Raw genomic sequence first — 21,416 nt, forward strand, 5'->3', positions numbered from 1 at the left:
CTACAACCCAATAATAATTTAAAAGTTTAATTTTATTTTGGGAAAAAAAAAAAATTGTCCAATCCAGAATAATAACCCTTTTGATACTTTCCGAGAAGCACCAGATAAAGAAAGGGGCACCACACCAGCGTCTTTTCAAACAGTTGACAAATCGGATAAAGAAAAAAAAAAGGGATATTCTGGTAATTTTCGGACAGAGTTGAAAATTGGAAACGCAATCCAAAGCCCAAAGAAGGTGTAATAAAAAGCCAAACCGAGGTAAAGCTTATCAGAGACTATAATTATCCCAGTCTATAATTTCTCTCTCCCCGAAATATAATAAAACTCTCATTTTTCACATTTCGATCTTTCTTCGTTCCAAACCCCACCGCCATCATTCACCGAAAAGTTGCCGGTTTTTTCAACCCGCTCCACCCTCTCCGATCGCCGGTTTTCAAAGGCTCGGATTCTTGACCCTTGAAGCTCGTGTTTTCTTCTTCTCCGATCTACGGTTGACTTGGTATGAGTTTCCACGAATTTTCCTTTACGCCTCGTTTGGTTGCTGAGAAAATGTTGGAAAATAAAAAGAAATGGAACGTTCTGATCTCAGATGTTTCATCGGAAATTACATAAATATGTGTATGTATGTATGCATATTTGTATATGCACGAGAGTTAAAATAGTTTTGCTTCGTTTTGTTTTCTTGACAACCAAACGGGGGTTAGAGTGATTTTGTTGATTCTTTTAAAAGCATTCACATACATATGTCAATATAGTTGTGTGCGCGGATGTGTATTTGGATATATGTTTGGTTTCTTGGAGTTCTGTGGGTATAATTTCGATGCTTTTGGCAGGAAATTATTTGATTAGGGCGTCGCAAAGGCTTGGATGACATCGGATTGAATTTGTTTCAGGTAAGGTCCTTGGATTTTCAGTATCATAACGTAGTCTTGGGGTGTTTTTCTGAGACGCTGAGATCTAGGAGGTTTGTCTTAGTGGATAGCTCTCATCGTCAACTGCGTTCTGTCCGCGTCGCTTATTGGTTATTACTCTACTGTTTTGGTTTATGAATTATCAGAGTTCTCTACTGGTCTCCGAGGCTCTGTTTGTTTTGGCGGAAAATACTTTCCGTGAAAACTATACTTGACTAAAGATAACTTCAGAAAAGCCTTATTTTGTGCAAAAAAATAAAAAAATAAAATTCAAGATTAATATGAATAAAATATAAACCTTAGAAGATTCTTTCCCCCTCCCAGGGATTTTTTTTTTTAATTTTTTTTTTTATTATTCAGGTCATTTTTACAAGAAGTGAATTTTAGATTTCTTCACTTATAATCTTTGTCATCGTTCAGAGGTGGTGGAAAGGTGGAAATTCTGGTTCATTATTTTGTGGGGGTAGGAGCCTAAACAATTATCTACGTTAATGTCCAGCAACTCCCTCAGGATTGCTTGTCTAAGCATGCTATTATGTTGGTTTGGCTGGAATGATTGTGGTTGATAACAGGATTTTCTAGTTTTTATTATTTGTGTAGAACATTGTATGTGATAACAATAGTAGATTGTGATGCTTCAGACCATGGTAATTTTTTTTAATAGGATTTTTGGATCATATTCAATAGGCTATGGAATAAAGCTAGCTAGCTTCTTTAAGCATTGCTATAGAATGAAGTCACCACCATAATGAAAAATTCGCTTGGAGTTGACTCCAAAAAAATATAGCCATCGATACCTATGTACAGCTCAATGTCGATTTGGATTGGGTTAAAGCTTGAGGTTGAAAAGGTTGGGCTTACCGGGGTTGGTCTCCAAGCCGATCAGCTTGCCTTGTCGCAGCCCTACCAATGAATTTGGAATTTCACAAATAATTTGGAAATTGTATGGTAATTCAAAAAATGTTTACAAGAGTGACGTGAAATCATGTAATGTGTCTGAACTTGATAAATTTGAGATCAATATTGTTCTTTCATACTCCTTGATAAATTTGAGATCTAATCAAGTGAATTGAAAGTGTGGCCCATTACTGGAGCAAGAGAATTCAGGAGAAATAGAATTACAGCTAGGGAGGAAATCGCTTGAAGGAATTACAGATTAGTTGTATCATCCTATTATGATGTTCATATACAGGTAGCCTATTAAATTCAAGGGAACACTTCTTAAGCTGGGTGGTACCTTGTGGATTGGTTTAAGACATCTGGACAGATGGTGAGGAGGAAAATGGGAAAGACATCTGCTCTCTAATTTTTAGCTTTAGCATGTATATGAAAGTTACGATTAGGCTGACGATTATATGGTCTGGGCCATCTCTCTCTGACGTCATTTTTAACAAGATATTTCAGGCATGATGGCTTCAAATTTTACTCATGAGTTCTCGATATGATATTCAACTTCTATTGTGCTGAATTGTGTATGGTGTTGGTAAATACGGTTAAATGCCATTCTGATTTTCTGAACATTGCCTTGCTGGACCGTGTTGAAATTGTTTCTTTCGGGAACACTCCACTTTTATTGTGCCTTTTTTCTATTCATTTGTTTTTCAACTAATTCTCGAAGTACATTGGTGGATGGTGGTTGCTTGAATTTATTCTAGTAAGTGGAATTATGAAAATTCTGAATGGTTATGCTGATACTACATTTGTGCAATCAAATTACAGATGTTTTAATTTATTTTTTATGCTTATATGATATATTTGGACGAATTTAAAATTTCTATGTGGATTGTGAAGTTGTATTGTCAACAACTTACTGACGTGGGAAATCTGGGTTTTTTTTTTTTTTTTTTCTCTCTCTCTCTAGGTTTTTGGATACCTCTGCTGAAAAGATTCCATTAGGAAGTGTTCTGGATGATTAAGTAGGAAGGATTCTCTGAATATTCATTCATGGCATCAAGATCCTATATAAACTTCTTAGACTTGGCTTCTGGAGACCTATTGGATGTTCCTCATACACCCCGAGTTCTTCCTCGGGTGATGACTGCTCCAGGTGTCATTTCTGACGTGGATGGTTATGGCAGTAATGATGGGGATTCAGATGTTTGTCGTGAGAGGAAAATTATAGTGGCAAATATGCTACCTTTGCATGCCAAAAGAGATACAGAAACTGACAAATGGTGCTTCAGCTTGGACAAGGATTCACTTTATTTACAATTGACGGATGGTTTCTCTCCCGAGACAGAGGTACTTTATGTGGGTTCTCTTAAGGTTGAAATAGATGCTAATGAACAAGATGAGGTTGCACAAACCCTGCTTGAGGATTTCAATTGTGTGCCTACATTTCTACCCCATGACCTCCAGAAAAAGTTTTATCTTGGGTTCTGTAAGCAACAACTTTGGCCTCTTTTTCATTATATGCTACCTATGTGCCCAGATCATGGTGATCGCTTTGACCGCTTGCTTTGGCAGGCCTATGTTTCTGCAAACAAAATATTTGCAGACAAGGTTATGGAAATACTTAATCCCGAGGATGATTCTGTTTGGGTTCATGATTATCACTTAATGGTTCTCCCAACATTTTTGAGGAAGCGGTACAATCGAGTCCGGCTTGGATTCTTTCTCCACAGCCCATTTCCATCATCAGAGATATACCGAACTTTGCCGGTTCGGGATGAAATTTTGAGGGGACTGCTAAACTGTGATCTAATTGGTTTCCACACATTCGATTATGCACGACACTTCCTCTCATGCTGCAGTAGAATGTTGGGCCTGGACTATGAATCAAAGCGTGGACACATTGGACTTGATTACTTTGGCCGCACAGTTTATATCAAAATTCTACCTGTAGGTGTACATATGGGTCGGCTCGAATCTGTGCTGAATCTTCCCTCAACATCTGCTAAAATTAAAGAAATTCAGGAACAGTTTAAGGGGAAAAAGGTTATTCTTGGTGTTGATGACATGGACATATTTAAAGGCATCAGCCTGAAACTTCTAGCTGTCGAACAGCTATTGCAGCAGCGTCCAGAGCTGCAAGGCAAGATTGTTCTGGTTCAAATAGTGAATCCTGCAAGGGGCTCAGGGAAAGATGTCCAGGAAGCAAGGAGAGAAACATATTTAACTGCCGAAAGGATTAATGAGGTTTATGGTTCACCTAATTATGAGCCAGTGATTTTAATTGATCGTCATGTTCCACGATTTGAGAAGTCTGCCTATTATGCTGTAGCAGAATGTTGCATAGTGAATGCTGTGAGGGACGGTATGAACTTGGTACCTTACAAGTATATTGTTTGTAGGCAGGGTACTCCATGTATGGATGAAGCTATGGGTAGAAAGTCCGATTCTCCTAGGACAAGCATGCTTGTTGTGTCTGAATTCATTGGCTGCTCACCTTCTTTGAGTGGAGCAATCAGGGTTAACCCTTGGGACATTGATGCTGTGGCTGATGCCCTGGAATCAGCCATCACCATGCGCAATTCTGAGAAGCAATTGCGGCATGAGAAACACTATAGGTATGTGAGCTCTCATGATGTAGCTTATTGGGCTCGCAGCTTTATGCAGGACTTAGAGAGAGCGTGCCAAGGTCATTACAGTAAACGTTGCTGGGGGATTGGCTTGGGTCTGGGATTTAGAGTTGTTTCCCTTTCACCTGGATTTAGGAAGTTGTCCATTGATCACATTGTCTCCGCATACAGAAGAACTGACAGAAGAGCAATATTTCTGGACTATGACGGTACTGTTGTTCCCCAAACTTCTATTATTAAAACCCCCAGTGCTGAAGTCATCTCTGTTCTGAATGTTCTTTGCAAAGATCCCAAGAACAATGTATTTATTGTAAGCGGGAGGGGGCGGAGTTCTCTGAGTGAGTGGTTTGCTCCATGTGAGATGCTGGGAATAGCAGCCGAACATGGATACTTCTTAAGGTATGTTATTAATGTGCTTTGAAGTCCAGTTGGACTCTTGAATTGCTATTCTAAAGAAACTGAGGTTCTTGTTGCAGGTGGAATCGATCCTCTGAATGGGAAACCAGTCCAGTTTCTGCTGATCTTGATTGGAAAAATATTGTGGATCCTGTGATGAGATTGTATACAGAAGCAACTGATGGCTCTAACATGGAGGTTAAAGAGAGTGCTCTGGTATGGCACCATCAAGATGCAGACCCTGACTTTGGATCTTGTCAAGCCAAGGAGTTGTTGGATCATCTGGAAAGTGTACTTGCTAATGAACCTGCAGTTGTTAACAGGGGCCAGCATATTGTGGAAGTTAAGCCCCAGGTATGTTTGATTCCTGCGCCTTTTTCTTGTTTTTTTACACATGAATCTGGAGTGAAAATTCTCATCAAAGTGTTGTGACATGCACAGGGAGTGAGCAAAGGGTTGGTTGCTGAAAAGGTTCTTCTGAGAATGGTCAATAGTGGGAACCCCCCGGATTTTGTGATGTGCATTGGAGATGATAGATCTGATGAAGATATGTTTGAGAGCATATTAAGCACAGTCTCTAGTCCATCCTTGCCTGCAGCTCCGGAGATATTTGCTTGCACTGTTGGCCGAAAACCAAGCAAGGCTAAGTATTATCTTGAAGATGCTACTGACGTCGTGAAAATGCTTCAAGGACTTGCTACTGCCTCAAGCCCAAAACCTCGGCATCTTGCTCATATCCAGGTTTCTTTTGAGAGTTCTGTTTGAGTTAGTTAGAGCGGAGTGCTTGGCACAGATACATGAGTTCCATATACTTGAAAACCATTGTTTTGCTCGGAGGGATCTCTTATTTGAATCAGGAGAGAAGTTTTGGTAAATCTGATGCAATGATGCAGTTCATATCCTTTGTGAGCTCCTGAACCTTTGCTACAAGTTGTTTTGGTTGGCTTGTCAGGATATCATGGAGAAGTTGACAGCACTTTGTCGTTGTATATGGTGACATCTTGTATCTACGCCAGTTGGCCGCGGGATTAGATTTCCAAATGTCTATAAATTGGCTGTTTTTATTGATAGGGCACCGCTACGTTGTATAGTTACACTTGTCACAATACGTTATTGCAGTTTGATCTGATGAGATATATGAGTCCATTCTTTCTTACCCCACCACCTTTTTTTTTTTTTATTATTTTTTTTTTAATGACTAATCTAATCATATTATCTCCCGACTCCTGTTGTAGTGTGATCTAAATAATCTGATTTAAGTGGTTCTGAATTGACTATCTCTTGTAAATAATTTTACTCAGTTTTTATGTCTGACCAGTTTCGTTTTCTGTAGTGAAGATGCTCGGTTATTTACTTCCCGATTTGTTTTTAAAGGAAAAAAGATCTCATAGCAGCAATTAAACAACTTAACGGACAAAGTTTTAGTAAATTGGCGTTTATTTGTACTTAATTTATTAATATGATATTTGTCCTTAGCATGTAATTTTTACATTTATTTTTAAAGAACTCTCTCCAAATTCTAAAGGAATTCAAGTGGGGACTCCGGGTTTTGAAGTGCCGAAAAGGTCCCGACGAAGCCTGAGTGCCAGGAATTCGGTCAGAGAATTGCAATCTAATTTTGTTACTCATATTGGGGTAAAGATAAACAGAATGAACGCTGCGTGCAAAAAAAATTTTTTAAAAAAAAAAAAAAAAATTTGCACTGTTGTGCGTGGGCGTGCCACGCACGACGCGTGCTTCCAATCAGTGCTCCTCATATTGTATTATGTGACATAAATTTGTATAGGAATTATAATAATAACTATATTAGGAGAGCAGTTTTCATTTGCCAAATTTTCCGAGTGGATGAAGAAATAGTTGTAAAAAAAAAAAAGGATGGGTGATAGTTGGGGAAGGAATCCCATAAAGAGAAAAAAAAAATTGGGAATAAGACGGGCCATCACTTATCAACGTCAAAGGTTCTCTTTCGAACATGTCAAAACAAACAGACATCAAAGGAAGTTGTTCCATCAATGACTTGTATTTGGTATTAGCCATTTAGCCTTCAAAAAATTTCCATGGAATCATAATCACAGACCTTTTACCAAATATATGTCAGGCTACAATGTATAATCTGATTGCCAAAATGGGACAAATGAATATGATATATGGAATGGGTCACCCAATGTGTCGGCGAGTTTCCAATACAGTTTAATCGTCGATCACCTCATGAATTGATTTTTAATTTTTTTTCATTATAATATTTGTATTAAGTAAAGTAAATCATTGTAATCCATATACAATTACTGATTTAATGTTGGTTTCTCATACATTTTCTCTATTTTTTTCAATTTTATACTCTCTATTTTTTTATTTTTTATTTTTTTATTTTTGTGAAAGAAATAAATTCTCAAAATTAGTATTAGAAACATTTTGATAGTCATTGGGAATTATAGCTTCACCTTACTTTCAACACTTTTTTCATTGTTTATTTATTTAGTTAGTTTTATATTTTATCTCATATTATGCTTAAATATTAGTATCTCCCAAGTTGTAGCCTGAAATTAGATAAATTGACCCAGTTTTCTTTTCATGCATATTGCATTAAGAATATGTGGCTGATTACATTCACATTGAGGTTTATAAGTAAAAAGTAATAAAGTGCAAGCTTGCAGTTGTTGGCATGTTGCCATTGTCAAGCCCATCCTGGCGTCAGCGCTATCGTGGTTTATGACTAGGCAGTCTAGGCCTGTCCTGAACTCAGGCCATGACGACTGGCTGCTGGGTCACCCCTCCAGATTTTGACCCCTTAAACTTCATTTTGACACCTTACATTTCCTTCATTAAGTGCAGGAGATTAAGGGGGACTGTAAAGGGTTTTTTTTAATAGGATTTAGATTTTTGGTAGGCAATATAGGAAGCGGTAATGTTAGGGACCAATAATGATTTTGAAAGCCATGCTAATTTTAAGAGGATAAAAGATGGTCCCTACCAGTATTCATATAGGAAGCTTATTATCTGTGCAAGTGTGCACCTTTTCTCTGTTTCTTATGATATACGTTTTCACTCTCAACACTCTCTTTAACGTGATGGTTAAAATCACTATTATATTTTGAATTCAATATTATTAGAAATTAAATTAAATTATAATTTATATATATATATATATATATATTTTGGACTTGTCTTTTACACAAATTTCAGGAGATGAGTTAATGATGCGACGAGAGGTAAAGTAATAGGGGACAAATCTTACAACCGCCACCGAACAGTTTTGGTGGATAGTGCCAAAAATAAGAAGAAGGGTTAGTTTTGCGAGACCACACAGGTACACGTAAACAAGAGCACTGGTGCGTGGTGGGGTGCTGGCTAATGCTATTATGCACTCTCATTTGAATGGAAAACCATTAAGAAAATGGCCACTTTAGTATAATTGAACAAAGATATGATTCATTTTTAAGAACAAAGCAAGCACATAATGCGATCAAAAGTTGAAAACAAAGAAAAAAAAAAACAATAATTTTAGAATTTGAAAAAAAAAAAAAACAGAAATTATATATATATTAAGAAGCAACAAACCATAAAACATTTATAAAAAAATATGATAATTGTTTTTATTTTTAAATAACATCAAAAACAGAACTTTTTTTAAAACAATCATTCTCTTGTTCTTTTTTTATTTTGATACTAAGCAAGCTAAAAAGCATAGCAATAAACATAAACAATTAAACATGGTACATTAGGTCGAAAAGAGTAGAAGCAAAGGCAATAAACACAAAAGAGGGCCTAATAATAATACATTATTATTTCTGCCATGAAACATTATAGCACTCATTTCTAGTTATTTAGCACTCAAGTTGAGAAGGGATTTGTCATCAAACCAATTGATCATCCAATTGGCTGAGCCCTTTCAACTCTTGTTAAATCATATTAATTATTTATAAAGTTCGGTTTTACTTAATAAATAATTAATATAAAATATAAAATTTATAAATCACATGCTCTGTCTGTATAAACTATTAATCTTTAAATTTTAGCTAAAATTGGGATTAGGATTTTTTTCTTTTTCTTTTATTTTTGACATGTTCACACAAAAGTAGGGGAGGAGGATTAGAACTAATAACCTCTGTTTTATTAGGCGTAATTCACAACCGATTAAATTAACCTTAAAAATGAGATCAGGGGTTACAAAAGGGGCAGGAAAAGAAAAAAGTGAGCATAAATGAAGGAAGAGCCAATAAATGAGCCAAGGAGAGAATCTAGTGCCCAACAAAAGCTCATGTTTGAAAACCACAGGAGAACTTAGGTAGGGAGGGAATAAATGTGAGATTGCTGGTTGATATTATAATTTATAACTCTCAAATCTCAATGTGTAAACAAGAAAAATTATTATTCAAGGGATTAAATCATCCACAGTGAACAGAGCATATGATTCTCTCTCACCCTCACTCGCTAAACACACTGTCCCCACTGATCGCCTCCTCCTCGCTTTGCTTTTGCACTTCTTTTTCTCTCTCTTTTTCCCTTGTCTCTTTCATCTTTCTGATCTTTCACTCTCACGCTCAAAACGCAGTGCTTTTTGCTCATTCATATACACTGAAGAGCGTTTCTCTTGCTCCATATCAGACCCACTTCCTGCTTGTGCATTAGGGTTTCTGGGGATGCTGAAAGCTTAAATCTTGTAGTTCTGAGCTGTTCCTGGGGTTCATTTTGAGTATAGAAGTGATGGGCAAGAATGTACTGGTTCTGGGTCTCGCTCTCTTGCTTCTTTTTGGAGGTGTCTCAGCAGCTTCTGCTACTTCTCCTGCAAGTGAGTGAGCCTATTTTGTATGTGTATTTCTATGTGTGTTTGAACTGAAAAATGCTTGCTTTTTGTTTGATCTGACTGTCACTGTGCTACGTATCTTCTTTTTTTTCTTGTTTGGTACAGAGATTGTCAGTGGGTTTTTCTCAAATGCTGTGCCTGTGTTTATGAAATGGTTGTGGTCATTCAAAGCAACCACCAAAACAGGTATAGATCTCTGGTGGCAGCTACATTCTCTTTTGTTCTCTGTTCTGGATTTTTGTTTTCGATGGAAGGGTTTATGGAGATGTAGTCTGAAATGGTGGGGTTCATGGGATTTGTGTATGCAGCGATTTCTGGCCGCCCGATGATGAAGTTTGAGAGTGGGTATACTGTGGAGACGGTGTTTGATGGAAGCAAGCTTGGAATTGAGCCTTACTCGGTTGAGGTGTTGCCCAGTGGAGAGCTTTTGATTCTGGACTCTGCTAATAGTAATCTCTATAGAATATCTGCGTCTCTTTCTCTCTGTAAGTGGGTGCTTACGTAATGGCTTGGAAATATTGCTTGGTTGATCTTGTTTTATTGGAGTCATTTGTATTTTTGTTGGAAATTGTTGTTTTGGGTGTGTTTTTCTGTTAAGTTTCTGCCTCTGGTAGCCATCTTATTCTGAAATTTTATCGGTTTAATTTGTTTGTAGAAACATTAACCACAAAGGCTCTGCTTCTTCTTACTGGATTTGGATTGTTGATTTGTTCGGTTATGGCCTCTTGTCATGTATTGCTTAGAATTGTGTGTATTTGAAGCTCAAAATTAATGTATTGTGTATACAATGCTAGCAAAAGTCAGTGTCTAATCAAATAAGTGAAAAGTACCTCCTTCTATCGTTGTGGATTATATACTGTATCTTATGATAAAATTGGAGTAAATTAGACCCTAAAATGTGCTTCATTTACTATGTAACACGTTCTACTCTCGTAGTAATGCAATTCTTTCAGATTCGACCATTCTGATACCTTCAGACGATGAACAGTTGTCTAAGCAAATGGGCATCTGGGATGTTTCACTTTTTAATGCTTTTAACTGTGTTGGATCTAAGACATTAAGACCATGCTTCTCCTGTAGTTAAAATACTGAACTCCACTCATATAATTTTTCTGATATGACTGACCTTTTTATGTGCACATTTTTTCTTTACTTATAATGACTCTTAATTACATTGGAAAACTGCAGATAGCAGACCAAAACTGGTAGCAGGATCCCCTGAAGGTTATTCTGGACATGTAGATGGGAAACCCAGAGAGATGAGGATGAACCAGCCAAAGGGGCTTACAGTTGATGACAGAGGAAACATTTATATCGCAGACACTATGAATATGGCTATTAGGAAGATAAGCGATGCTGGTAAATGCTATATGTATCACATTCAACCATTCCCTCTGCCAAAAAGAAATTTGAATGGCAATTTTTTTTGGGAAACATTTTAGGATTCCGTCCAATCATAGCAATCATTCTTTATCTTTTTCTTATTATCATTAGAGAAATATTAAAAAATTATTATAAAGTTATTCTTAATATTGGTATTGTACTTGAGAATTTATATTTGTTCTAATGTGGTTGGAATTTCTACTTGCAGGGGTTACAACGATTGCAGGAGGAAAATGGGCCCGTGGAGGGGGTCATGTTGATGGACCAAGTGAAGATGCAAAATTTTCTAATGACTTTGATGTGGTTTACATTGGCAGCAGTTGCTCCCTACTTGTCATAGACAGAGGAAACCAGGCTATCAGGGAGATCCAACTCCACTTTGATGATTGTGCTTATCAATATGGAAATGGTTTTCCTCTTGGTAAGCTAATTTATCCAAAATTTATCCTTCAGTGTTTTTCTACACTACTGATCAGTATGTACTCTTTTTCATCATTACAGGAATTGCAATGCTTGTGGGGGCTGGCTTCTTTGGTTACATGCTCGCATTGCTGCAACGTAGAGTGGGTACAATTGTGTCTTCCCAGAATGTAAGTACTTAGTCTTTTCTTCTTCTATTTACTTGTAATTTCTTGGCTTCTGCACTCTATAAAATGAATACATTCTCATAAATTATTTTAGGCCAGTTTGACATCTCATTCAAGAGAGACTCGTCCAGTAATTCTTTTGTGTTGGCTATGTTTGGAATTGAAAATTTAGTTCCAGAAATAGTTTCCAGTCTACTCTCAAATCTTGTATTGAAGGGAAAATATTACTTGCAAACAAATTGTATTCGGCAAGATGTAGGGAAGTGAGAGTACTTTTTTTCCTTTCAAAGGGAAGTCACTACATGAAATAGCATTGGCTTTGCACCCCCTTTGGTTAATAATATGCATCCCCTGTATAGCACGAGAGTAAAGTGGATATAATTTTAGTAGTTCAGAATGCTACATTGTCTTCGCCGCAACAAAAGAGAAGTTTCCTAATATTTTTGTTGACACATGAAACATGCGTTCACCTTTTATCTCATGCTTTTGAAGGATCAGAATGCAACAAAGTCGATCATCCCGCCAAGTTCATATCAGAAGCCTCTAAAGTCAGTCAGGCCACCGTTAATCCCAACAGAAGATGAACTGGAGAAGCACGAAGAAGGCTTCTTTGGATCCATCGGAAAGCTTCTTGTCAACACAGGGGCATCAGTAGCGGAGATTCTGGGAGGAATATTTCCTGGGTTTAGAAAGAAGCCACTAAGCTATCAATATCAAAGCCATCAGCAGCAGCAACAAAAGCAGTCAAATGGTTGGCCCATGCAGGAGAGCTTTGTGATACCTGATGAAGATGAGCCCCCTTCAATTGACACCAGAACCCCCACCCCACGTAAAACCTACGCTTTTATGTCCAAGGATGCAGAAAAGATGCACCAATTGCGGCAAAGTCGAGTTTTTTCTAACGGGTGGGATAGCGATCTTCAGCAGAAGAAACAGCAGCATCATCATAGGTATCATTCATCCATCCCACACACTTACTATGAGCAGAGCTGTGAGAATACCAGTGAGATTGTTTTTGGGGCAGTTCAGGAGCAGGATGGAAAACGCGAAGCTACGGTGATAAAGCCGGTTGATTATGGAGATCCCATGCTTGATCATCACAGCATTCGTGCTCGAAGTAATTCTATGGGCTATCGCCATGGCTATTCGTCGTATACATAAAAGAGATCTCATAGTTTTGACCTTATTCCGTCTGAAAATTGGCCCTTAAAAATTTAGGTTATAGGTGCTGCTGCTGGGAGCTTTGCAAGTGGGAGATTTACTTACTCTCGGCCATAATATTGAAGGCCGTTGTGTGAACACTGGCTCTCCTGTAAAACTTATTTTCAAATTCAAGGATGAGCTTCTCCCTAATGCTTCATATTATTTTTATAGAAAAGGCCGTTTTTGGGGTGATTTGCTGTCTTTTTTTTTTCTCTTTTTTTCCACGTTGCGCTGATGTGGCATCAAAAGCCAGTGTTCGGACGCTGAGAAAATATGCTGACTGTACTATTGTGTTGTGTTGGATTTTAATTGGGTATTATGTGGCATGGACGTTAGAAAGTTCATGGAAGCCTAACATAAAGATTAATTTTATAGTATTGAAACCTTGAGTAAATTAACGAAATTTAAAGTTTAGGGAGCTGACTTCATAGAAGGTTATACCTCTAGATCATTTTTCCCAAACTTGTTATATATATCAAATGCATGAAAATGAAACTCACTGTGATGACCCAATACCTTCCCACTGGGTTCAATTTCCCAATGACATGAAGGCATTTCATCCCAGAGAAGTGAGCAAAATTACATCCACTGCAGGATTTGTACTTCAACTCGTAAATTTTTTCAAACTAGAGGGGAGTCTATCACATCAAATATTTGTCACCTTTCAACTGGATACCTGTATATCTTCTTTCGAACCATACGAAACATGCTTTTCCTCTGTAAATTCACATACGAGTTGACACTTGATAAATTCACATTCTGCCATTTTCACAAAAAAAAAAAAAAAAAACATGTCCGTTAATGTTGTCACGGTGAGCTGGTTTGAAGAAGGCTATATGATATTTGTCAATTTTTCCCAAAATTAAAAAATAATATATATTTATTTTATTATTCACTTTTGCAAAACATTTACATCTCATTCTCTATTATGACTATCTACTTTTACACTTCTATTTAAAATATTTTGAGTACTCAAGAAACTTATGAAATACAGTCAACTAGTTTCTTTCTCGAGTACTGTAACAGCAAGCCATTTATAAATAAGTCAATAATTTTTTTTTTTTTGCCGCTATTTTTACTGCCAACTTAGTCAAAAGTTGGCCAAATGAGAATGCTTCGTAGCTAAATGCCAAGTCACCCACTTGAGAGTGGGGCAGTGAAAAGACAGGCACATCTGCAGGCTTCAATGAGCTGCCGTTTTGTTGGACTGTAGCCCTGTCACCCCAGGATTTATCATTACATGCATCTCTTTGTGGGGTTTGAGCGAATTTATCAAGATGTATATGGGGTTTGAGCGTATTTCAAGCTTTGGCTCGAGCAACAGCTCATCTGTTGACCTAGTCTGTAAGCTGCACATGCACCCAACATTCCGCAACAAGCAAAAGCAACCACTGCGCGCCCGCCGCCACCCCCCCCCCCCCCCCCCCCCCCCCCCCAAACAGCACATTTTCTGCCTTACGGGTTTCCAAACAACATAATTGATTCTACTAAATTCACCGCAACTTGGCTGAAAAAGATGCATCACACCTAGACTTACATTTCCATCCCACCATTTAGTCGGTAATCAGACATTCTACAGTTGATTACCCAGATCAGATCTCTGCTGAGAAACCCCAACATAAAACCAAAAAATATCACAAGGAATTAAAGGGAGATAGGTATTGTCAGCAATGGTCATTAACAAGTCATAGAACTAAATACACAAGGAGTTTGCCTTTTGATTATTTGCTTCTCCGCTTAACCAAACCCGGAGTGGCAGCTAACAAAGACCCCTCCACTGGGGTTGTTTCTTTAGATGGCTCTACGAAACCCATGATGTTAGCCTGTATCATAGCATCTATTGTTCCATGGCAGTCGGACAAAACATGGGTTCCCTCCTTACTATAATCATCTTGGTTGAGTTTGTCAGCCATGCTTAACAAATCCAGGCTTCCATCAAAGGCTACCAAATCCTTCAACTGCTCAGCATAGATGTCTGACTTTGTTATACTACTACTACTACTACTTATGTCATCAGAGTCGATTAAAGATACAGATTCCTTACGCAAGATTGGATATTTTGCTTTGTTAATCCTAAACAGAAGAGTGAGATGAGAGAGGCTCAACCAAAAGAGTCTCCTTAAGAGTGCGTAATGCGAGGAGCTAGCAACTGCGCTTTTGATGTCGAAGCAGAGTATCAGTACTGGTTTCTCCAGAAGGGTTAGGCAATGCTTCCATGTCTTGCTGAAACTGAGGGGGCTGTAGCCTCGCTGTCTATAAAGTTCAGTTAGAAAAGGTGTAAGCAATTGTTTGTTGCATAAATATTAAAAAGAGGCAAAAGACACTTACACGAGGGATGATATAAGGGCGAATGGCAATCCCAACAATAAATCCAAGTAAACAGGAAAGTCCCAATCCCAGAACCCAAATTGAAATTGCTCCCGTTGCTGGAAAAACGAGTAAATGAAATTTCATTTTCTTATAACTAAATTAGAACCAATTTAAAAATACTACTAATACAGGTAGAGAGAGACCGCGGGGGGGGGGCGGGGGGGGTGGATCGTGAGAAGCAAAGCGATAAGTAATGGAGAGAAAACAGAGAAGCACAACAGAAACTCAACCCAAAAAAAAGGAGAACTGCAAATCTGTGACTATAATTTCCTCAACTAAAGCAAGAACCCCAAATCTGTGACTGGAAAAATGGATATCAAGCAGCCAAACAAAATATCATAAAGAATGACACACACAGTATATTAGAAAGGTAGTCAGTGTGTTGCTGGTCCTGACGGCAAATGGAACAAAAAGGTGTTCTGAAAATTGTCTCTCTCAAAGAGTTCTCGTAATTGTGCTATTTACCCAGCACATATATTACTCGACACATTTATGCACGCAAAAAGAAAAACAAAAGTAATACAAAACATTCTAACTGTGTTTTGAAAGTGGAAATGTAATAAATTGATATAAGGGTAAAGTGAACGGACAATATAATCATATGAACTGACTTTGCTCCTTTGGAACCTCAAAGTCACATAAAATATTAAAAACATAACATGTGATAATTTTCAAAAGCTCACCAACTTTAGAACCACTGGCACAATCCTCGGCCTTGAGACCAATTTGGCGGACCAATTGATTCCCATGATCTGAAATCAGTAAGGCGCATATTTCGGGAACAAAAGATATCTCAAAATCATCCGAGAATGACGCATTCTGTGCAGGTCCATCCTCACGGCCTGGCTTCTCTGAGTATCCTCCAGCAATTGTTGTCACACCTAAACAAGAAGTCATTAACAGAGCAGAGTCCTACAGCTATGACATGCCCCAATAAAGGAGACACACCGCTGCTATAAATAAATTGTGCTACATCCAATCCCAACAGGAAAGCATTAGTTTCACCCTTGGGCAGAACAACACTGAGAAGTGTGTCAATGCCAAATTGTGCTATATCATATCAAAACACTTTTCAAAACCATTGTCATACGTAGCCTAGTTTTCCTCCATCCCTCAATCCCTTGTACAAGAACAAGAGGTTCAGCTAAGCTAGTTAGCACCCAATCACCCACCATATGTAATCTATCCATATAAATACATACACAAGCATATCTATTTATATAGGATAAATGCTACATGTACTTCTAAGTACTTACTCCCTAATCCCTAATGAAGCAATGAAAATCACCGTTAGATTGTGGACTGGTTAATATGTATATTTTACATTTATAAATAGGCGTGAAGCAGTGAAAGTCAGGTCAGCCAGTGATGTCATCCGGTTGACATGGATGTGATAAATAGGTGTGAAGAGTAGCATTACAACTTATATAAATATATAGGCATTTGCATATATCTATAATCTATATAGTTTTGTACGTGCCATTGAATTCCATTTTTTTTTTTTTTCATCATATGGTAACGTGATGCCTCTGTATCACTATTTAAATTATCTTAAAGAAATAATATTAATAATAAAAAAGCAGCACCAACAACAAAAACGATTTAAATACGTGTGAAGAGAGACACATAGGGTTGGAACCTGAGTCACTAATCTTTCGAATGACACGGCTTTTCTTCTTAGTATCAGCGACATAGACATTCCCTTTTAGATCAACTGCAAAGCTCCCGGGCTTATTGAAACGTGCCGAACCCGATTCCCCGTCCGAATACTCATGAACCCCATCTCCGGATAACGGTTTCACCGCACTCTCTGCGATTACTCCATCAAACTAATACTCCGACGAAATAATCATTTAAAAAATAATAATAACTAGACAGGAGATTTCAGTACCTTTGGATATGGGAAAAGAAACAGTGTAGAAGGCACTACCGGCGGAATCAAGGACCACGAAATCAGACGAACCGAATCGAGGAAGGATCGAGTGTGGATTTATGTTTAGCTTGTGGCCGTCGATCACTGTGCTCACTGTGTACCCGTCCTCGAGAACGATCCCGGCTGAAACTGAAAATATGCCAAAGTTTTAGGTGCAAAATGGTACTAGCAATCAAACCCTTTTTCTTTCTGAAATTTAAGATTATGAATATTAGTTACCGTGAAGTGAAGCGAGGTTGAAGAGGAGTAAGAGAGCGAGCAGAGAGGCCATGTTCGCGCGGATGGAGGGTGTTCTACTTGCAGCGTAAGCAAACCTTTACCTTTACCTTTACCCTTTGTTGGAGCGAAATGGTGGGAGACAAGGGAGTGACCGATGATAATCCCCTCCAGTTGTACTCTCAAATTATGACCGGCTATTTTTTACGCTACTTGAAAATTCCATTCGAATTTAAAATGAAATTAAAAAATTATAGTCCGATATCTTTAATTATTATATATATATATATATATATATATATATATATATATTTACGTCCACACAATGGAAGAGGTAGGGAGAATTCGAACTAGTGACCTCAACTTCATTAGTTGGATTATGATTGACCTTATAGTCTTATATTTATACTTTGATATGACTAAACCGGATATGCGACATAATTTTTGACATGACCCGCAAATTTTGACATGATATCAATATAAGATTATAATGTTAGAGTTGAGAGTTTTGACCTATTTAATTACCTATATAGTCTTATACATACGTCTTGACACGACCCGAACCCAATTCGCGAATACGAATTGTCATCCCATCTCAAACAACTAATTGTGTAAGAGCATTTCCAACATCATTAGGTATTTTACCTAGTCAAAAAGCACTATTCTCTCATTTTTCTATACAAACTCCAGCAGCTTTTTTATTTCATTCTCTACTTTTCTTTAAATATTATTATTTAATCTTTTTTATTTTCATTTTTCTCTCTCTCACTCTCTCTCTCTCCCTCTTACTCAACCCAAACCCCTATGGCCAACATCTGTAATTATCTCTTCTCTCTCCTCTCTCTCCCTCCACACCACCACAACCCAAGAAACTTTAAATTTTGGAGCTTAAACAACGCTGCCACAAAATAAGGATTTGATACGGTCAGACTATGGTGGATCTAAACTCCATTTGCGACGGCGGGTTCTGGTGCTCATGCTGGGAATTTTTTTGTTTGGATTTCGGATGATTTTAGGTGTGGTTAACTTGGTCTTGAGGAATTAGGTAAGTCTCATGGGGTGTAGCCAGTAGGGGTGTAAACGAGCCAAGCTTGAGCGAGCTTCTCTTGTTCAGGTTTGGCTCGTTTAAATTTTACTCGAGCTCAATGGCGAGCCAAAAAAATCGAGCTCAAGGGCGAGTCAAAAAAATCGAGCTCGAGCAAATAATAAGTCGAGCCGAGCCAGCTCGCGAGCTGGCTTTTATATTTAGTGTTTTTGTTTTTTTTAAAAAAAATTTAACTTCAAGTACTCTTAAACGGCTTAAGAAGTTAGTTTGTATATGAGTATTTGCTTAACCTGGCTAGTCGAGTATGGAGCCTGAGTCAATACAGTAAGGCATTTGGTTTCAAAGAGAGAGGATATGAATCATTTTATAGATAAGCAAACTTGGAGATTAATGTTTTCTTAACAATGTGGGACAAATTAACAGGTTGCATTCAGACTGCATTGGGACAACGCCCCTTACAAAAAACTATTTGTTCAACGTCTCTCTCTCAATCCCCCTCACCAGTCACAGCGCATCTTCCACCTGAACTCTCATTTCCCACTCTCTCACTCTCGCTCATCAAACAGGTAGTGATAGTGTTTGGGTCTGTATGATTCTTCAATAGTTTATGCCTTTTGCAATCTCCCTCAATAGTTTCTGCTTGATTCTTCTTCCTTTCGTTTGGGTCTACTCTAATTGAATCGAGGTATTTTTAATGATTGCTCTCTCTCTCTCTCTTTGATCACGAAGGGTTTAGAATTTTTCATTCTCTAACGCTTAAATATAAATGCAATTTTAAGATTTTAATAATTATGAGATTTATAATTAATTATGTATTACTTAGTTTATATATATATATACACACACATGAGCTTATACGAGCTTACTCACGAGCCTAGCCGAGCTTGCTTCGTTTAATATTCGAGCTAGGATTTGTGTTCATGAAGTGCTTCATTTAATATTCGAGTCAAGCACGATCCGAGCTTATGCGAGCCGAGCCCGACCTTGCTCGCGAGACGCTTTGCTCACTTAACAGCCCTAGGTATAGGTGAGGAATAATGATTTGATACTATAAGGAAATATGAGAGGAGGGGTTGTTGGGTGGATTTGTCCAGAAAACCAAGAATGCTTCAATGAGGAAGAGGAAGAGTGAGAGAGGATAAAGAGAAAAAAGAATAGAGAGATATAATATTAAATAATATTATATTCAATTTAGTGTGTTACGGTGAATAAAAGAGAGAGGGACAAAAGAACACTTGTTGAAGTGCTTTGAACATTCGGTCTACACGTTCATAGCGAAAGGATAGCTCCAAATAGTGTTGTTGAAATAATGATGATGTGGAAATATGAGCGGAAGTAATATAGAAAATAAATATAAAGAATTATGGGTGGTTCGGTATTAGACACCTACGTCCACCACTCGAAATACCCATAAATGCTACATTGTGCTCATTATCTTTATTTGTCTACAATACAAAGGTCTTTATTTATAGGGCAATGTCTAAATACAAGTATAGTAATCAAATCCCCTTGATTTGATTACAATCCCAATATTTAATTATAATTAGCCCATAAATAAAAAATAGAGGGGGCTCCCGGTGTTATAACACCTACCTCTGTCCATAATCGAAATCTCCCTAGCAAGGTGATAAGCACTTCTAATAGAGAATTGACCATTATTAGTCCCCAACCAAACCAGAAAATCTGATTGACTTCTTGGACAAATTGGCATTCCACAAATACGGCCAGCCTCCTCAGCAGAAAAAACCTCTTTAATAGGAGGTATATTCCACCAGAGGCCACAGTAGCATCAGGTTCAGAATGCAAATAGAGGACTGAATTTTGTAGGAAGAAGGAGAAGGGATCCGTCGATCATTCCAAATACTAATGTAATTACCATCACCCACCCTCCAAAACAAACCATTCTTAAGCAACTTCTTAGCTTGCCAAATGCTTCTTTAAGCATAAGAAGGCTTATACCCCATATTAGAATCCAAAAAATACACATTTGAAAAGTACTTTTCCTTCATGATACATGCTGCCAAACCATCAGGATTTTGAAGAATTGCCACCCTTGCTTGGCTAACAAAGCCTGGATTAATTTATCTACTTATATCATGAAATGTGCAGGCACATACACATTGAAATACAAACATATTAAACAATTATGATTTCGACCATATTGATTGCAATTAGGTCCTCTCTAGCAAGTAAAATAACAACAAGACCCTTCGCAATACAAAATTTATTTGAAAAATCAAATAAAGCAACACCATTTAAAAAATAAATAAAAATGGCGTGGGTTAGTCCCCCCCCTCCCCCCCATTTTGAATAATGGCTTTTTTTTGCTTTTAGAGGACATTATAATCACAATGGTAGATCAATATGGAACATTAACCAAATTGAAAGATTTAAGATACATTGCAAATGTGTTATAAATTGAGGGGGTAAATATAGTCTTCCCTTCATTTTATATGGTTTGGCCTAATAACCATGTTTTCCTCATAACCCTATCCATAAAACTTTTTAGATTAGGCTTAGGTCCAGTTTCAGTTAGAAGTGGACCTGTTGGAGTTAAAATAAGTGTCCCTTACCTCATCTTGTGCAACACCTATCTCAATCCCAAAAGTACCTTTCTAACTAGAATTAGACTCGAGCCAAACCATAATTTATTTATTTATTTATTTATTTATTTATTTATTTTTTTCCTCTATACCACAAAATTGATTTAAATAAACTTATGAACTTTCCCATGTTAATGGAATAGGATATCGGAATAGAATTATCTTCGTTTCACATAAAAATGGATAATACTAATTTTATGCTAAGATTTAAAAATCGGTGCATCTAACCCTATGCATGATTTTACATATACAACATTTTTTTAGTTTTTGAAAAACATGCTAATGAGAAGAATATTTGATTATAGGGTTCAACTCACTTTACCTCATCAAGTTTTATGGGTTTTTTCAATTCAAACTTCAATGTTTAAAAATTGACAATGTACCCTTCTAATGTTTAAAAAATTTTCAATTCAAACATTCCGTTACTAATTTCCGTCAAATTGG

General features: G+C 37.4%; 3 protein-coding genes across 4 annotated transcripts; 2 read left to right on the top strand and 1 right to left on the bottom strand.

Annotated features, from left to right (window-relative positions):
• Positions 1–278: 278 nt before the first annotated feature.
• Positions 279–5,984, top strand: LOC132177040 (putative alpha,alpha-trehalose-phosphate synthase [UDP-forming] 10). The gene is made up of 5 exons (XM_059589248.2): positions 279–499; positions 834–893; positions 2,773–4,831; positions 4,909–5,182; positions 5,270–5,984. The coding sequence occupies exons 3-5, from the start codon at positions 2,856–2,858 to the stop codon at positions 5,591–5,593; spliced, it is 2,574 nt and encodes an 857-aa protein (XP_059445231.2). The 5' UTR covers positions 279–499; positions 834–893; positions 2,773–2,855; the 3' UTR covers positions 5,594–5,984.
• Positions 5,985–9,231: 3,247 nt separating this feature from the next.
• LOC132177664 (NHL domain-containing protein) lies at positions 9,232–12,997 on the top strand. Of its 2 annotated transcripts, none has more exons than XM_059590086.2 (7): positions 9,232–9,617; positions 9,738–9,818; positions 9,941–10,117; positions 10,821–10,991; positions 11,224–11,436; positions 11,517–11,605; positions 12,101–12,997. In XM_059590086.2, exons 1-7 carry the CDS (start codon positions 9,533–9,535, stop codon positions 12,761–12,763), a joined length of 1,479 nt encoding a protein of 492 aa, XP_059446069.2. In that variant the 5' UTR covers positions 9,232–9,532; the 3' UTR covers positions 12,764–12,997. The 2 variants fall into 2 exon arrangements, with proteins under 2 accessions (XP_059446069.2, XP_059446068.2); XM_059590085.2 differs by having other exon boundaries at positions 9,233–9,617; positions 12,095–12,997.
• Positions 12,998–14,437: 1,440 nt separating this feature from the next.
• Positions 14,438–17,488, bottom strand: LOC132179823 (NHL domain-containing protein). Its single transcript, XM_059592604.2, has 6 exons — positions 17,328–17,488; positions 17,067–17,237; positions 16,815–16,985; positions 15,859–16,056; positions 15,134–15,231; positions 14,438–15,054 (listed from the first exon to the last, which is right to left on the bottom strand). The coding sequence occupies exons 1-6, from the start codon at positions 17,377–17,379 to the stop codon at positions 14,527–14,529; spliced, it is 1,218 nt and encodes a 405-aa protein (XP_059448587.1). The 5' UTR covers positions 17,380–17,488; the 3' UTR covers positions 14,438–14,526.
• Between the last annotated feature and the right edge of the window lie 3,928 nt (positions 17,489–21,416).

This window comes from Corylus avellana, chromosome 4 (genome assembly GCF_965113065.1).
Source record: "Corylus avellana chromosome 4, dhCorAvel1.hap1.2, whole genome shotgun sequence".
Taxonomy (NCBI): domain Eukaryota; kingdom Viridiplantae; phylum Streptophyta; class Magnoliopsida; order Fagales; family Betulaceae; genus Corylus; species Corylus avellana.

Bases quoted from the DNA above. Each gene is read 5' to 3' on its own strand.
- LOC132177664 (XM_059590085.2), top strand. From the start codon at position 9,533: ATGGGCAAGAATGTACTGGTTCTGGGTCTCGCTCTCTTGCTTCTTTTT. The intron at 10,992-11,223 runs GTAAATGCTATA...TTCTACTTGCAG, and splicing joins TAGGAAGATAAGCGATGCTG to GGGTTACAACGATTGCAGGA. The intron at 11,437-11,516 runs GTAAGCTAATTT...TCATCATTACAG, and splicing joins TGGAAATGGTTTTCCTCTTG to GAATTGCAATGCTTGTGGGG.
- LOC132179823 (XM_059592604.2), bottom strand. From the start codon at position 17,379: ATGGCCTCTCTGCTCGCTCTCTTACTCCTCTTCAACCTCGCTTCACTT. The intron at 17,238-17,327 runs GTAACTAATATT...GCATATTTTCAG, and splicing joins CAACCTCGCTTCACTTCACG to TTTCAGCCGGGATCGTTCTC. The intron at 15,232-15,858 runs GTGAGCTTTTGA...TCGTTTTTCCAG, and splicing joins TGCCAGTGGTTCTAAAGTTG to CAACGGGAGCAATTTCAATT.
- LOC132177040 (XM_059589248.2), top strand. From the start codon at position 2,856: ATGGCATCAAGATCCTATATAAACTTCTTAGACTTGGCTTCTGGAGAC. The intron at 4,832-4,908 runs GTATGTTATTAA...TTCTTGTTGCAG, and splicing joins GAACATGGATACTTCTTAAG to GTGGAATCGATCCTCTGAAT. The intron at 5,183-5,269 runs GTATGTTTGATT...TGACATGCACAG, and splicing joins TTGTGGAAGTTAAGCCCCAG to GGAGTGAGCAAAGGGTTGGT.